Source organism: Rhineura floridana, chromosome 10 (genome assembly GCF_030035675.1).
Source record: "Rhineura floridana isolate rRhiFlo1 chromosome 10, rRhiFlo1.hap2, whole genome shotgun sequence".
In the NCBI taxonomy this organism is placed as follows: domain Eukaryota; kingdom Metazoa; phylum Chordata; class Lepidosauria; order Squamata; family Rhineuridae; genus Rhineura; species Rhineura floridana.
Genome location: NC_084489.1, coordinates 18,160,285 through 18,178,751, shown reverse-complemented (window position 1 = coordinate 18,178,751; position 18,467 = coordinate 18,160,285). Strand labels below are relative to the sequence as shown.

At 41.4% G+C, this 18,467-nt stretch overlaps 1 protein-coding gene across 1 annotated transcript in view; it reads right to left on the bottom strand.

The window, feature by feature from the left end:
• Window positions 1-18,179, bottom strand: part of SUSD5 (sushi domain containing 5) — a 41,561-nt gene extending 23,382 nt beyond the window's left edge. The window contains exons 1-3 of the mRNA XM_061586703.1: window positions 18,086-18,179; window positions 8,223-8,400; window positions 1,254-1,372 (exon numbers count right to left, since the gene is read on the bottom strand). Coding sequence (XP_061442687.1) covers window positions 1,254-1,372; window positions 8,223-8,400; window positions 18,086-18,179 — 391 coding nt within the window. The remainder of the gene's footprint in view (window positions 1-1,253; window positions 1,373-8,222; window positions 8,401-18,085) is intronic.
• Window positions 18,180-18,467: the final 288 nt, after the last annotated feature.

Here is an 18,467-nt window from a genome sequence, read left to right as displayed (position 1 = left end):
AAAAATCCATGCTGACTATAGTATACAGCCACTCTTGTGGTGCTGTATAATATCCCAAAAGGTGGCATATAAATAATTTTATACATAATAGATAAATTAAAAAATGAGCAAAGCCATGAGTTCTACAATTGCGCCATGCAAGCCACAGAAATTGCTTCACTGGACACAGAATTCAGCAGCATGAAAGAAAATCTCAGCTTTCATGTTAAAGGAAGTTTTGGTTTGTTACCACTTGAAAATATGCAGGCAACCCCTGATGAAAGCTAAAAAGTCAGAGGAAGGGGCATCTGAGTCAGATTTATAGGGGTCAGGTTTCAATAGCCTACATATTTCTTTGTCCAGAAGTTGAATCAATTATGCAAAATGAACAGATCTGCATAATTTACATAGATCACAGAATGATTGTAGCTGTGCCTGTGATGTAGCATTTCAGGTTATTCTGAACCTTTTTTGGGGGGGGGGCGACAGAATCAGATTCTTTGTTTTGCAAATTCTTTGCTATACACCACACCTGTTCTCTGCTTGATGCCACACTGTGGTCTAGAACACATGCTGGCCTCTGAGGGATTCATGGGTTGCTGGACTGGACTAGCCCGCTTTTTGATCTCCTCTCTGATTCTATACTATATTTCCTTTTTTTACGACCACAACAAATATTTTAGCAAAAGCCAGCATTCAGCCCAGAAATGGCATAGGGGCTATTTCACTCATGTAGTCAATGATTTCTTCCAATAGTTAATGGACATATTAAAAAGAAAAAGAAAAAATCCTTGATTTGGCTTGCCATCAGTAGTGTAGTGGCATATTCAGAAGTGCAGGGTCCCTTCATGGTAGTCATAGCTACACCCCCTCACGGCCACACCCCTTCTAAGATTATACAACCGAATATTATAGAATAACCTGGTCAAGTTTGAATACTGCTTTCTGCATCTTTATCCTTGTTAACGCCTTCTCTCACAACAACAGACATCCCTAGGAGCCAATCAGCATGAAAGGGGAGCATGTTAACTACTGAGAAGAGTGGCTTCTCAATGGCTGATTCACGTCCTTTCACTCTGATTGGCTCCAATCAGCAGGAAAGGACAAAGAAGCATGCTAGAGGAGTCTTCTCAGTGGCTAACACATTCCCCTTTCATGCTGATTGGCTCGTAGACATATGGACCCTGCTCCTAAAAATGTAAAGGTTCTAAGACCCTGGATGACTAAACCCCTGCTTGCCATAGTGATTATTTCTGTAGTCCATCAATGCTGACCTTCATTCTTCACACAAAGAGCATCATATCTGCCACTTGGAGAGGGATCCATTTCAATCCGAACATCAATAATCTTCACACTCTGTGGCTTGCTGCCTGTCCTGTTGCACACAGTTGTCCTAAAACAGAGGAAGGGAACAAAAATTATTAAAAGCTGTGCAAGAAATGTTTTGAATGTGGAAGAATAAGAATAAGCAGACCTTGTTATCTTTTCTGTCACATTACCCCACCCTTTTATACCAACCCAGCAGCAGCATTAGGAACATTTAATACAGAAGAATACTTGTCTCATTTGTGCTGCCTCATTTGTGTAGTAGCATAGGGTTGCCAGGTTCTGGGCCTGAGAATGATCCTGTATCTTTAAGAGAAGAGAAAATTCAGCCAAGTGCAGATGTTCTTGCAACACTGTAATGGGAAAAACCACAAGGTAAAATTCTCCCTTCCCCCTGCACAACTTTTAAAGATACAGAAAACCTCTTGAAGGCTGGGCCTGGCAACCAAGAGGTCTTCTGTATCTTTAAAAGTTGTGCAGGGGGAAAGGAGAATTCCACCTTGTGGTTTTTCCCATTACAGTGTTGCAAGAACACCTGCACTTGGGTGACTTTCTCTTCTCCTAAAGATACAGGATCAGGATCAGACCCTGAACCTGGCAACCCTAATAGGGAAAGTACCAGCAAATGTAGTCAGTGATGTGAGATTTACAGATCCATAAATCCCAAATTATTTCACATAGGGGACTGTTCATGAGACCTATCACTTCAAGGGTAAGAAAAAGGATGAGTCATTTTATTGTTTATTTATTTACTATTGCATTTATATCCCACATTTCCTCCAAGTAGCTCAAACTGCTGTACATAATTGTCCCCCTCCTAATTTAATCCCCACAACAACCCTGTGAGGTAGGTTAGGCTGAAAGGCAGTGACTGGCCCAAGGTCACCCAGTGTGCTTCATGGCTGAATGGGGATTTGAACCCTGGTCTCTCAGGTCCTAGTCCAGCACTCTAACAACTACTTATTTATAGATAGTACTTAGGTAAACACCTTACTTGTACTATGGTGGCCACTTACACATTGCCAAAAAAAAAAAAAGTACAGAAGAAGATACAGATTTGTATATGCTAATGATGTAATTTTAGAAATAATTGTTATAATTTAAATGGACATACATCTTATCACAGGGGAAGATTTTAACCGGTTGACAATGGTGCCTGTTCTGCTCTACAGGTGCTAATGGACAGGCAATGTTGAGGCCCCCACTCTCCCTTTTTATGGTTCTTTATCTTGGACCTGGACTGGTCAGCTTTTCCAACAGAGGCTCCCTTCAAAGAGAGAACTGACTTTTGGCAGCCCTTGAAATAGAGGACTGTCCTTTGTAAAACAGGACAAATGGCCATCCTAGCTTGGAGTGTCCCAATATCTCTGAAAGACTTCTTTCAGTGCTACTAAGAAAGTAGGATATTTGATTAAAATCTTATCATTGATCCATGTAGTTTGTGTAGTTAGGTATGGTTTATCTAAAGGAGCCAATACATTGAATAGTGCATGTGTTAAGGGGAATGTACGTTGAAAGGTTAATGTGCTTAACAACCAGCCATTCTGCACATTCACCACGCCTCATGGAGAATGTGCATGTAATCTGTCCATGAAGAGGGAACTGTGCACATTTTCTGGTCAATATACATAATCTCCAACAGGCCTTGGGAAATGTGCATATGTCGACTGCACTTTGTACATTATCTGATAATTATACATAATCCCTAACAGGCTTTGAAGAATGCACATATCTTGGCTGAAGTTTGTACATTATCTGACCATTATGCATAATCCACAACAGGCTTTGGGGGATGTGCATATCTCAGCTGAATTTTGTACATTTCCCATCTATTATGCATAATTCCCATCAGGGTTTGGGGAATGGTCATATCTTGAAGTCATTTTGTACATTCTCCGAGCACTATGCACATTCTGCAGTCAGAATGCATAGTCACCAACAAACATGCCTTTTTTCTATTTTTTGTTCAGAAGTATACAATCTATGCTTCCTGGGGCTGCTTCTGGCCCGCTCTCTAATCTTACATGGCCCACAACATACCTTCCTACTGATCAGCCAAGTGTGTGTGGGGGGGGGCTCCAGACAAAGATTAGCCTTTTTTCCTGCAATCCAACTAGCCCTTTCCATCACTCTTAGCTCTTCCGAAGTCAGTTGAGCAGCATAAGGAGGATTGAAGGTAGAGGAAAGTTTTAACCCTTCCCTCCCCTCCCACAATTCTAATGCAAATTCTGTCCCCCACATGCTACTGTTAAGCGGACCAAAAACATAATAGCAGAGTGGGGCCAATCATCATCAGAATCACAGGGAAAGGAAGATTTAACCAGTTAAGGCTCACCCAACAGGGAAAATGATAAAGAATGTAAAAAATGAAAGCTGAGATTCCAAGCAGCTGATTTTTATGTTTAGTGCCATATTCTGTGGGGTTTCTGTGCTCCTTCTGAATATGTATGCACACAATGCTGTCTTATGCTCTCTATTTCTCCATATTTGATCAGGAGACAGTCCTAAGATGGCCAGATGCAACAGGACTCCTGCACCTCTAATAATGACAAGTTATACCTGATGCAATTCCCTCTTCTATACAACTATTAAAGGTACAGAAGTCCTGGGCTCCTGCCAGGAGGAAGGGCAGGATATAAATCAAATAATAAATAAATAAATAAGTCCTGCCTTCTTTTGTATTTGGTCATCCTAAGAAACATATATTTTAAGGCCATTTGCTTCCCCTCCCATGTTGATCTATGACCACTTCACTTGATCTGGTCAGTTTCACCTTTCTCAATCTTTCCAAAACCAGCTACCAGTTCACTAATGCTTAGTAATATTTAAGCACATTTTAATGTGGTAGATTATTTTTAAAAATAGTTCCTTTATTGGGAGCATTATCCTGAGTCATACTGAGCAGTTCCATCCTTCCTTCATTTGTGCAATGCCTTAACTATTGAAATTCAAGCACCACTGAATTTTGCCATATGGGTGACACTTTAAACATAACAGCAAAAACTAAATGCATCTGCAAAAACTCTGTGGGAATGTATAAGTGGGAATATATCACTTTGCATATTGGGCTGGAGTCTGGTGGCCACAAGGGTTTTGCTTTTCAGTGGGAGGGAGACATGTCAACCAAGTGAAAATTCTCAGGGTACTGTTGGAATGATTTCCCCTATTTGAATCTCCTTTTGAAGTACTGTTACACTTCAAACACCTTTCATTTTAACATCTAACAGCTGAATTCATAAAGCACCTGACTAATGGATTTATTTGCCATATTGAACATTCAAGACAAATTTCTAGAACTGAAAAAAGAAGTTCAAGCTTCATGTAAATATATATTTCTTTTTTGTCAAAGACTTTATATATATTATAATGGTATTATTTATTATATTATATATTATAAATGTTATGCACAGGCAAACACATAAATGCATAGGCTATTGTAATGTATTATATGTGGGGTTGCCTTTTAAAACAGTCGGTCCAGAACAGGATTGCAGGAGTATTAATTGGGTTGTTTAACTATATTACACCTATGCTTTGTCAACTGCTCTGTTTCCAGGCCCAATTCAAAGTGCTGATTTAAAAGCCCTAAACAATTGGGACCAGCTTACATAAAAAAGACCACCTTCTCCCATATGGACCTACCCAAACCTTAAGATCTTGATCCAAATGCCTGGCAACCACCAAGGAAAAGGCCTTTTTGGTTGTGCCACCAGCCTTTTCAGGAAGATTCGCCTGGCAACATCTTTGTGTTCTTTCCAGCACCTTTCTGTTCATCCAAGCTTTTAAAATAATGTAGGTAGTCTTGGCCTCTTATTTTTCAAATCTGTGTTTTGATTTGGGAGGGGTGAGTTTGTTTTTATTGTATTTCTGTTACGTTTGATTTTATGGCTTTATTGCTTCTTTTGTATTTAAATTGTTTTCATACATATTTATTGTAAGCTGCCCAGAAAACTTTATATTATCGGGTGGTATACAAATGGTGTGAATAAAAATTTATCCTGAAAATGGTTCTGGTTACACAAAAAAGACCATATTTGAATAAAATTGTATTTCTTATTCCTAAAATAGGTTCTAGAAAATCATGCCAGTCTGGTTATTAATACGTCTCACATTATTTTTAATCCAGCCTGTAGGTGCTTCTAACTTTTTTCGGTACATTGTGATAGAGGTTTTAGCTGCCACTAACAAATTCACAGCACCAATTCAAGATCATCCAGTTCAACATCATCTTGTAAGTATCCTATTTTTTTTATCAAGAGAAGGTTAATAACTGATAATTTCATAAATCTTATCCAAGATTTCTAATACCTCTGGAGGTAAGACCACAAAATACACAAACAATCTATCATAAGAATGTACCACTAATAAATTGTTTTATAAAATCATCAGTCTTGTTGCGACATCAGAAAAATATCATGCCCATTCTCATTCTGTTATGTACCATTAATATCTTTTCTCAGTTTCTTAAAAGTCTATCTTGCTTAGTATTCCACATTTCTATAGTGCTTTTCCTATCTGCTCAAAGGGTTTCATGCACATTATCTTCATTAATCCTTACAACAATCTCAGAAGATTTACATATCCTTAACAGCCATCCAGCCTCTGCTTAAATATCTCCATGAAAGAGAGCCCACTACCTCCCGAGGGAGGCAGCTCCATTGCCAAACTCCTCTTGCTATTGGAACGTTTCTTCTAGTCCAGTGGTTCCCAAACCTTTCCTCCCATGGACCACTTGAACATTGCTGAGGGTTTTGGTGGACCACTTAATGATTTTTTATGCCTACTGTAGCAATTGTAATGCACTGTGCTATGCTATATGATTTTTAATTGTATTTTTACAGGCACACTGTGGACTACTTAAATGAAGCTTGCAGACTACAATTTGGGAACCCCTGTACTAGTCTTTATCCAAAATCTGCTTCCTGGCAATTCTAGCCATGTCCTCTGGAGCAATGGAGAGCAAGCCTGTTATATCTTCTATGTAAATTTGAAGACCACTGTCATGTCTCCCCTCAATCTCATATTCTAGACACTAAACATACCCAGTTCTTTCAACTATTCCTCACAGAACTTTGATTTCAGACCTCTCACCATCCTGGTCTTCCCCCTCTGGGTGTGCTCTGGTTCTGAAGGCCCTTCTTAAAATGTAGCACACATTGTTGGGCACAGTACACCAGGTGCAGTCTGACCAGCAGAATAGAGTGGAATTATTATTTTTAGTGATCTGGATATTGTGCTTTTGATAATGCAGCCTATAAACGCATGAACTTCCCACCACCACAGGAGTTATTAGCCCAGTGTTACATATGGGATTCTGTGGCTGAGACACAGGGGCTTCTTTAAGCCACCAAGTGAGTTTATGGATAAGCTGACAGTTAAACTGGAGTCTCAATGCCCATGCACTTGACCAGCCTTTCTTACCATATGGCCTTGAGATATTGGTGGGCACTAACTCCCTGCGGAGCCAACGGTCAGGGATGATGGGAATTGTAGCCCCAGCAACACTTGGAGACACCAAGTTGGGGAAGGCTGCTCTTGACCATGCTCAGAATAAAGGCACATGAGAATAGCTCAACCTTGAGAGAACTGTTGCTTCTTTTACATATTCATAGCGTAGCGCTGATTGGGGAGGACTAAAGTAGACCTGACAAGGCACCCATCCTTGCATCTGCCCATTCATATGTAAGGCAGGAGTGGAAGATCAGTGATTTACATGAAAAAGAGCAGGTGGGGGAAGATAATTAAACCCACCCTCTTCCTGACCTTACCTTATTGTATTCCTGTTGCTTTAATTTCCTCTGACTGGAGCAAGGCTGGGCCATGAGCCAAGCTGGAAGAAAATGGCTTAAAACAATAGAGTGTAGCAAGGTAAGCTGACTTTCACTCTCATTCCTTGTGCACTCCTTTTCATGTGAAAAATAGGCCCATGCTCCCACTTTATATGTAAGTGGGGCAGACAGCATGAATACAATACTGATGGCTGCACTGTCACATCTCATTCAACCCTAGCACTACCTAGTGGGACTTGGGAGAGCTTGTCATGAGCTTTGGCATTTGGCTTGTTTCCCTTGCATTTCATTTCTGCACACACAGCTTAACTTCCAAGAGCTGTACTTTAATTTTAGGGTTGTATTCAGTGAAATCAGAGCAGATCCAATGAAATGAATGAACATGACTAATTTTGGTCCATTAATTTCATTGGGTCTCCTCTGAGAACAACTTAGCAGGGTACTGCCCTAAATGAGCAGTTGGCAACACCAGGAACAAAAATCTTATGGTAGGCACAGAGGGAGCAAAGTACATTCTACGGTGAAGGACGTTCTGTCTTGCTTGTTAAATTTTGGAAAGAAATAAAATATATTGGAGGCAGGCAGGGGGCGCATCACATGTTGGGGTGGGTTCTCCCCCCTGTACTGCCTATGCAAACCAAATGTGAATAAAAGTTGCAACTGAAAGTAACAGATGTTGCAGCTGTGTAGGTATGCACTTGAACTACAAAGAAGGTCAGATCTAAATGACTAAAACTTTGTGTAAACTAATAGCATATTGCTTCACTGAGAAGTTCAGCTGAGAATTGGTTCCAGCTTTTAGGGGAGGGGCATGGACTACATACCTGTCTGGAATTGGTGGCTGTGGGGAGCAGAGGAATGAAGGGCTTGTAAAATAAGAGAATATCCCAGAGGCCTTTGCAGCATCCCAAGATACTAAATGACACATGATCAGTGAACAAGCCAAGCCTGGCACTACTGGTTTTTAACTGATCTGGGCCCTTGGCAGAAGGTCCCTTTAGCTGTAACACGCTCTCTAAACAACCAGAGTTTCTCAGTCATACTGTTATGCAGTGCTTCGACAATGCTGCTTTGAGAAGAGTCCTTCATGTTAACTAGAGGGGATTTCAGTACTTCAATGCTTCTTACCCAATAGTGCCATCAGCCAGCCAGCCACTGGTGCACACGACAAAGGAACAATCTCTTATGGCTCTCTTCAGTTCTTCTGCACTGGCTAAACGAGCTTCTACATCAGCACATGATCGCTGAGCCATTGCTAAGTCCAGACTCTTTGAGCCATTCCTGGACCCAAGGGCAAACAACTTTCCTACAAGACAAAGACACACAGCAAAATCTATAAAGTGCACAATTAATCATCTTGGATGGTTCCGAAAACTGATTATGTTTGTGCTAGAGCAGTAGCTCCCAACCTTTATGAGTACAGGATCCCCTTTGTAAGCTCAAAAATTTTTGTGACCCCCACGCAGAGCTTGGAACATTACTTTTAAAAAGTAATGAATTACAATTACATGGCCCAAAAAGGTAGTAATTACCATTACAATTACAATCACTCTGACAGTAACTGATTACTTTGCTTTTTCTCAAAAGTAATCACTACAATTACATTTCAGTTACTTTAAAAAAACTCGTACAAGGTGCTGGCCTTGGCTGCTGCACATCTAAGAAGCCTAAAACATTAAAAATAAGCACACACATACAGAGGTAGTAGAATAATTCTTTTTATCCATAAGATAGCAATGGTGGTCTCTCCACTGGTAAGGGAGGTGGGGAGGGAGGCAGAGGCCACTACTCAGATCTTTGCATGTCAAACCAAGTGCAAGACCCCCACCCCCACTCAGCCAGCAAGCATAATCTCTCTCACTTAACCACTTCCCAGACCCTGCCACCAACTAAGGGATACTCACCTAAGCAAACATTTTCCCCTGAGATGCAAAAAAGTTAAAATACTGCAAATGCACCTCAGTAGCCAGAGAGCGGGGAGGCCACTTTGTGTGCCAAGTGCAAACACACACAAACACACACTGTCATCTTTCACCTCCACAGTTCTTTATCTCCATTCTGCTGCTGCCTCCTTCTCCTCCTTTATCCATGCTCTTGCCCTCCGGCTCCTTTTTCCCTCCACTCCATTCTTCACCACCACCATCCATTTTTTTTAAACAATTGTTTTCTCCACTCCACCCCGTCTCGCTCTCTACCTCCTCCCTCGTCGCCTCCTACACACCCACAGAGCATGAGGGAAGAGTGACACTGCACAGAAGCCCAGTTTGAGGCACATGATTTTCATCCACAAATCAGAGGAGCAGACTTCCCCTGCTTCCTCCCCCACAAATAATGCCCCAAAGTAATCCTGGAAACATTACAATTACTCCACAAAAGTAATAAAATTACTCCTAGTTCTATTACAATCAAAATGTAAAGGAATTACCCACTAGTTTCTCAAAAAAGCAAAGAATTACAAGTAATTCGTTACTTGTAATGAATTACTTCGAAGCTCTGCCCCTACCCATGCTAACTGTAAATTTAGTCTCTTTTAACTGAAACAATTGTGCATGGCAAAAATCACATCTCCAAATATTCCTTTCCATAAAAAGCTCCCTTCAAACAGGGAGGTATTGCTTTCTTTTCTTAATATAAAGTTCCAATCAAATTGGTATTCCCCCCCATCAGACTGAAGATGTACAGTCCTGTCTCCCAACACCCATGGGTTACAGTGTTGGACTAAGATCCAGGTTCAAATCCCTACCCAGCCACAAAGCCCACTGGGTGACCTTGGACCAGACGGGGGGAACCATGTGACCACCTCCTTGAGCAACTTGGAGGAAAGGTGGGATACAAATGCAATAATTAAATAAATATATTTTAGCTGCAGTATGTGGACCCCAGCCTCAGCCAACCTGCTGACATTATGATGATGATGATGATGATGATGATGATGAATAAATAAGCAGCAGTATGGTATTGGTGGGGATACTAGATTGTGAATATGGATAGATTAAGGAGGGGGGTTATGAGTACAGGACACATTTTGTAAGCTCAAAAAATTTTGTGATCCCCCACCCACCCCTGCTTTCAGGCCTTGGGATGATCATCAGAACTGATGACTTGGTTAGAGTGCACTTGGGGAATGAGAGTGGAGCAGAAGACAGATCAGCACCCCCACGTACATAAACACACCTGCCCCTCCTGCAAGCATAGTTGGTAAAGATCTCCTCCAACACCACATTTCAAATGAGTTGATTTTATCATGAAGAGACCATGCACTTCTAAATTTGCCACTACACTACTGATTACAAAATAAATTTTGGTATCTCATCAGACCAGAGAGAATGGCTATAACATTTGTACCTAAATCTCAGCACATCCAAGTCTTCTTGGATAACTTTTACTAAGAGTGGCAGGGGAGTGTGATCTTGCTCCTGCTTCTTGATCTCTCAGCGGTTTTTGATATAATTGACCACAGTATCCTCCTAGACCGGCTCCATGGAATGAGAATTGGGGGCATCATGTTATGATAGTTCTGGTCCTACATACAGGGCCAAGTCCAAAGAGTAGTGTTTGGTGATTGTCTTTTGGCCCCTGGTAATTGTGCTATGGGGTACCATCTTATCTCCAAGGCTACATAATATCTATATGAAGCTGCTAGGAGCAGTCATTAGGAGTTTTGGGGGTAAAGTGTCATCACTATGCTGATGACACTCAGCTCTATTTCTCCATAACATCTAAATCAGAAGAGGCTGTGAGGGGCCTGGATGTGTGCCTGGACACAGTGGTGGGATGGATGAAGGAAAATAAACTGAGCTTGAATCCTGGCAAGATGGAGGTACTGTGGGTGAGTGGTTTCCATGTCCAAGAAATTGGTCAGTTGCTTGCCCTTAATCAGGTAGCACTCCTCCAGAAGGAGCAGGTACACAGTTTGGGGATGCTTCTGGATCCAGCTCTGTCAGGAGAGGCCTGGATAGTCTCAGTTAGGGTTGCCAGGTCCATGGCCTGAGACTGATCCTGTATCTTTAGGAGAAGAGAAGGTCAGCCAAGTGCAGGTGTTCTTGCAACTCTGTAATGGGAAAAACCACAAGGTGGAATTCTCCCTTGTGATGTTCCTGTATGTGAATATAATGTATATAGGTAAGTGCAGGTTTATTATAGGAAATATGGTAAGTGGAGTGAGTGAGAAGGGGGAGTACATGGGCTGTAGAATGTTGGATGATGATTGGCTGTGTGTTTGAACGGCTGAAGGTATAAAAGGGAGAGTGGTTGAGGTGGTGTTTTGGTGGATGTTGAGTGTGGAGGTTGGTGGTAGATGTTGAAGGTGGTGGGTGTTGGAGGTTGTTGTAGAGAGATTAGATTAGGAGTTCTGAGGCAAATATTAAGAAATAAGAACATAAGAGAATTATATATGAAACCATACGCTTGTCAACAAAATATTTAAATAATCTTGTTATTCCTAGTGTGAACAATAAACATTTTCTTGGTTTACTTAAAGCCTGATTCCTTAGCTGGAGTGTACAGACCAGGGGGAAGGCAGGGTAACGAAGGCTGGAGAAGAAATTGTATCTAATGGTGGCAGCAGTAAAGGAGGAGATATTGTATCAGCATTCAGTACCACAGAACAACCCAGAGCTGTGAGCTTCATAGGCAAGAGGCTTCAGGGGGGTTGGGAATTACCTATACACACAGGCACAAGGTATCATATAGCCAGGAAGAGGCTAAGGCACAGTTGAGGCTATATTGAGTACACAGAGTGTTGGGTAGTGTGGCCTAGCAGAGGGATCTCTTGTGATCTGTGCTAGAGCGGAGACAGGTAAAAATAAACATGATGATCCTGACTGCTGGTAGCCACAAATGAGAGTGTCACAGGTGGTGCCAGGGGAAGTATGTCACATCCCTCCCCCCTGCACAACTTTTTAAGATACAGAAGACCTCTTGGAGGCCAGGCCTGGCAACCAAGAGGTCTTCTGTATCTTTAAAAGTTGTGCAGGGGGAAGGGAGAATTCCACCTTGTGGTTTTTCTCGTTACAGAGTTGCAAGGACACCTGCACTTGGCTGACTTTCTCTTCTCCTAAAGATACAGGATCAGTCTCAGGCCATGAATCTGGCAACCCCAGTCTCAATGCCTTTTATCAGCTGTGACTGGTAAGACTACTAGAACCATGACTGGTAAGACTACTAGAACCGTTCCTGGACCTGGAGAGCCTGACCACAGTAGTTCAGACATTGTTGACTTCAAGACTAGGTTACTGAAATGCATTGTACAAGGGGCTTCCCTTGCACTTGACCTGGAAACTGCAGTTAGGGATCTGCACTGTTTGCTGATTTGTCACCAGGCCAAGTTCAGGGTTTTTACTATGGGTATATAAAGCCTTTAACACCTTGGGACCAATTTACTTACAGGACCACCTTGCCCCATATGTGCCCACTCGAGTGCTTCGCTCTGTAGAACTAGCACTGGTCCAGGTGCTGCATACCTGTTCCACACTTATAAGAAACTGTTGTTTTAGTGTGGCAGCACCTACTCTTTGTAACTCCCAGCTTACTGACATCAGGCAGGTGCCTTCACTGTATCCTTTTCGGTGCCTACTTAATTATTTTTTGTTTAGGCAAGCCTATCCAGACACAGAGATGCTGATACGTTTTAATCTTTTTAGTCTGTTGCTTTAAAATGTTTGTAACTACTTGTTATTAACTGTTCGTCGATAATTTTAATGTTTTTATGTAAACAGCTTAGAAGGTTTTTTTTTACAATCAAGCGGTATATACAGTTTGTCAAATAAATAAATAAATTAGCACCAACATGTATTAATATGATCCAAACATGGCAAAGAGCAACATATACCTTGACCACCAGAACTGTTAGTGGTAGGTCCCAGTTCACAGAACCGTATTAATAACGGTACTAATAAAATAGTTTAGTAATGCAGTAGTACTAAAAATGTTAAGTTTGTTTATATTCACTCGGGTTTCTAACAAATATTAACTATTCCATTCATTTCTTTTCAATCTTTCTTGCCCTAAGTTAAACCTAAGTCACTTAAAAACTTGTTTAAACAAAGTAGTAACATTTGGTATGTAGGAAGATTTATGGAGGGGGCCCAATCATGCATCTTGCCCTGGGCCCAATGCCAGCTATCAGCAGCCCTGCTGCAGAGGTTAGTAAGCTACTGCGGTAGCCAGCATAGGAGCCCCAAATGGAATGTTAAAGGGGTGGAGCAGGGCTATGTACGGGTGCTGGATGCTAGGCCAGTCCACTTCCTGGATGGGGTCCATTTCTCCCACTTATATGGGAAGAAAGTTCCTTTGAGCACAGTGAGACTTACTTCTGAATAAACATTCATAAGGTCACATGGAAGCTTTAGAATTACAGCCATTAAATAATTCTCTTATCGAGGTCATAATATTTGGATGGAGATATGTCCTCATGGCCTATACAATTTCTTTCACATTTCGTTCATACACAATTCTTATACAGCGACACATGTCACAAGCAAACTTCTTCTGGAGTAAAAACAAACTCTTTTATTTAAAAAAGCAAAAAAAATCTGTACAGCAGTCCTAAGAAGGTCTTATGTCTGAGCATACATGCTGAGCAGAATCCTAATCATGTCTACTCATAAATATGTCCTATTTAATTCAATGGAACTTACTTCCAGGTAAATGAGGTTAGGACTGCAGCCTAAGGTCAGATCAAAGATATTCTGCACTGTATCCTGTATTGCCCTTTATACAATTCTTCTATTCATTTCAGAAATTTTTAGAAGGTCAAATTATGTGATTACTGGCTGGTGTAGGCAAGTTTGTTATATACTGTACATAGTAGCTTTATATGCACTAGCAGTGAGAAAATTAGGGGCTACTTAATGCTGTTGACTGCCAAGGGGATTTTAAAATTTAAATTATTTGGGGACCTCCACAGTTTTAACATTTGATAAATATCATTTCTAACAATTTATCTATTTAACTTATTATTGGATTATCTTGTGAGTTACATGGAAATGGCCATTATAAACAATAAAAATCTGACTGCCTGACACAGTAAGGCTGCAGTCCTACACTTACCTGGAGGTTAATCAGTGGGGCTTACTTTTGACTAGCCATGTATAAGACTGCGTTTTTACAGTATTATGTTATGCATGTCTACTCAAAAGTAAGTCCTGTTGGACTTACTGCCTATGTAAGTGCATATAGGATTGTAGCCTAACTCTGGTTAAGTATGTTTAGGATTGCATCCTTAAATACTCCTTCATTAAGATGCTATCAAATGTATGAATACACATTAGGCACAATGAGTCCCCTGAGCCTGCACATAGAAAGCATATGTGAAGTCCCCCATCTATACAAATGTACTCCAGCGCTGTGTACTAGCACCTATATCCATATTGTGTATGGAGCTGGTCCAGGTATGTATATGACAGCATAATGTTATGAGACAAGAGTAGGGTCCCAAGCAACTCTGAGCCTCCTGTTCAGATTACTCCTATTCAAAGGGTCTGGCCAAACCCAGTGGGCTACAGCTGGGGAGGGAGCTTGCCAAAAACACATCTGATGTGCAGGAGCATTGCAGCACTTACTAGGGATTACTACTTCACCACACCACACTACAACTCTGAAGAGTGGAAAGAGGACTGGGAAAACAGAGCGCGATGACATTCTGCCTGTTTGCCTAAAACTGCAGTGTAGTTGTTGGATCAATAGTTTGCACCCTTTCTAGACCCAGGATGTGGCCTGGCAATACAGCAAGCTGTGAGAGATGCGTCCACCACCATGGATTGTCAGGGCCAATGTGCACGTGCCCCATGCATGGAAGAACTGGATATGCATATTATATTCTCTGGAATCAGCACAGTCACAACCACCATCTCTACCCAGATTCCTAGTCAGATTTGTTTCTTTATTCCAGTTGCACCAGCAGAATTACATATAACTTATATGACTCAGGACAATTATGATTGTCATTACTTAATTGGAATAACTTTTGTTGACTTTAAAAGGGCTTACCACTCACGTTTATCGCCCTGGGTATAGCTAAATCTTCTGCACAGAGATAAGATTCACAAAAATAATGTAAAAAATCAAATGTCTAGCATTTCACTATAAATGTCCTAAGAGAGCAGAATTTCCAATCTTATAATTGGATTTCATGTTCATTTTCCCCCAATAAAGCTCTGCAGTAATCTCTAGTGAATCAACTAATGCTTACAATAAAACTTTAAAGCACGGTACGTGAAAGAAGTAACAAGTCTTTAGAGAACATATCTGTCTGACCCCTTGTCCAGACGCCATTAACAAACTCACATTGTGCTTATAAAAACTATAGTCCAATGCTAAAAGTAAACCTTAGCATTATCTTTTAGTTTCGAGGAGGTCGTTGGGCTCTTACATACACTCTTATGGTTTGCAGCTGTAACAGAAGAACATGTGCTGTGGTTTCATCAGAAGGGGATATGTTAAAACTAAAAGTTTTATAAATCTAGAAAGATACTTTCACCTCCTTTTTCATGCACACTTTGTTACTATTTGCAGATTAAATAGAGCTGTATCCTAAAGAAAATATGTTCAGGTGGAAGCTTTTATTTAATAACTGTATTAGGGGAAAGCTATGCAACACATCTATAAGCATGCTTCAGACACTGAGTACTATGAAGATGGCTCCCTAATAAATATGATAGGGATAGTGGTGAATCCAAGTAAGCCGCACTGAAACCAATGGAACTGGCGTGATGATTTAATTAAATGTACTCCAGGGAAACTGGCCCCGTTTCCAAGCAGATTTTAACAGAATTTACTTCCATGTATTGGGAATAGCAGAATAGCATTCAGAACACTGGTTAAGCATAAGAAATTCAAATGACTAAGCAATCAGAAAGGCCAGAGATAAAGTGACCTGCAGCAGTTTGCACTTCTATTCATATCTAAGGGCCAAACTAGATATGATGGGGAAGATCCTTGAACAAGATATCCCATAGTTTTAATGTTAGCAACAGTTGTGGGGAGCCCCAATTCATATTGAGATCATAGCACTAGAAGAAGAGAGGTTAATCCTTAGCCCCCCCCGCTACCCTCGCGAAGCTTATAGTTGCCCCCTCAGACAAATAGCAGCTTTGAGGGACAGTTTAACCAGGAAAATGGCACTGGGGAATGAGTAAACCTCTCCCCCCCATTACTTGCTGTTAATATTTTTAAACTATGAGAGACCTTGTTTGTAGATGTCCTGATGCTCCCTTTTTTTCCTTCACCATTGGGCAGGAGGGCTGAATTGGATCAGGGCCACAGCACTACAGAGGTTGAGTTGCTGTTTGTCTTGCTGAGGAAAGCACACAGGTGTCTGTATTAATTTCTGATAAAGAGTTCTGTAAAACTTGGTGCATACTCTGACATCAAACTCAGTCTGTTGGGACCAATTAGTAGTTATCACTGAAAACCTTTTTTGTTTCACCCAGCATTTTTAGATAATTATTTTGATTCAGTGTTTGTCATTTATTCTGTATTTTATTATTTTATATTTTTATGGTGTTTTAATGATTTTATTGTACACCACCACCACATTTTTCTGACTACTTGGTGATCACACACACACACACACACACACACACACACACACACACACACACACACACAAATTATAGATAAAGACTGTTAAAATGTTGAGTTGAGGGGAAAGGCACAATTATTTTGATGTCAAAATTTCAGACCCTGTAGTAAAGTTTGAGTGGGACAAATGAGATTCCCAAACATGAACAACATGACATATTCACGAATTCTGAATCTCCATGTGCAACTGAACAAAATTTTAAAAAGAATAAGGAAAAAGAACTTTGATTTCCATTGGTGGACAACCGCATAAGCAAACCTAGAATTCATTCACCTTCTCAGTGAAGTGCTTTGGCCAATTAAGTCTGCTCTGTCCCTGTGGGACCTTCCCCTCCCTTCGCACCACACAACAACCAGTCAATAAATCCGTTAGGCAGTTTGAATATGAACAAAATATGCTTAGACCGTTAAAAAAGGGTGGGGGTAGGTTTTGCAAGTGGGAAAATATTCCAGTCCATCAGAATGGCCCCCCCACCATCACAATACAGGTATTTTCTTATGTTCAAATCTCAGCAGAGGCAGGAAGCTGAAACTGACATTTCAGCAACCTATGTGGTTAAGGTGCTGTACTATGACCTGGGAGACCAGGGTTCAAATCCCCACACACCACGAAGCTCACTGGGTGACCTTGGGCCAGTCACTGCCTCTCAGCCTCAGAGGGAGGCAATGGTAAACCCCCTCTGAATACTGCTTACCATGAAAACCCTATTCATAGGGTTGCCATAAGCTGGGATTGACTTGAAGGCAGTCCATGTTCATGTGGTACAGGAGAAAGGTACCTCTGGCTGCCTCTGGGACATTTTGGAAGCCTGCTAAGAGACCCTCTTTCTGTCAGGGGACGGCCCAGGGAGGAGTTATCAGGAACACGTTGCTAATATTCAGACTTTATTTAAAAGCCTTGCATAAGTGCATAACGACATCCAGTGCCTGCTGTTCTAGGTGAACCCTTTTCATCGTTCCAAGTAAGAATTACAAGAGACAGCACAACCCATTGATTGGTGTTTTGTTTTTATGTTAACCCTTACAAAACAACGCATCCGAAGTGCTTTTTCAAATCAATGTCCAAATGGCAAAACTGGAAGCAGGATCTATTTGGGAAATAATTCCAAATCTGAGAAAACGCTAGCATTTACCCTAACCAGGTTGCAGTTAACGCTATGAAGTTATGGATCAGATTTCTCTACGAGGCATGAGAAAAACCCTTCTTCCTCCTGCACCCTGTCAAATAATCTTACGTTTTTAAAGACATTTTTTTTCGTTGTCAGATGGGCCCCTTAGGCACTATGAAATTTAGGACTCCCGTATTTTTGAACCCCTCACAGTCGCACACGCTTTCAACTTTTTCGACGGTGTCCCATTAAACCCGCTGATTCCAGTAATGGCAACTGAAGCCGGACTTATAGACTCACCGTCAGCTTCGACAGAGGCGATCTGGAGGAAGAAGAAAGCAGATCCCACGCACTGGGCAAAGGTGACAGGCGACTTCTTATAAGCTGGAGCCATGGCAATGAGCTGAAGGTTGCCTGGAGAGCAGGTCCCTCTGAGCTTGAAGGAGCCGGAGGGGGCGGGACGGGAGGATGTGGAGGAATTCCAGCGGTCTTTCACTGATGGGGATGGAGGGCAGCGGAGGAAAAGAGAGGGATAGAAAGAGAGAGAGGCAATCTTCCCAAGGCTGTAATAGGGGAGGAAAGGGGGGGGGACCGTTCCGCCCGTTGAGGCTGGAGAGAGGTTTTTATTCAGCCTAGTTGTGCACATGGAGAACCGGTGTGAAAAGTCGCAATGCTCCGTCAG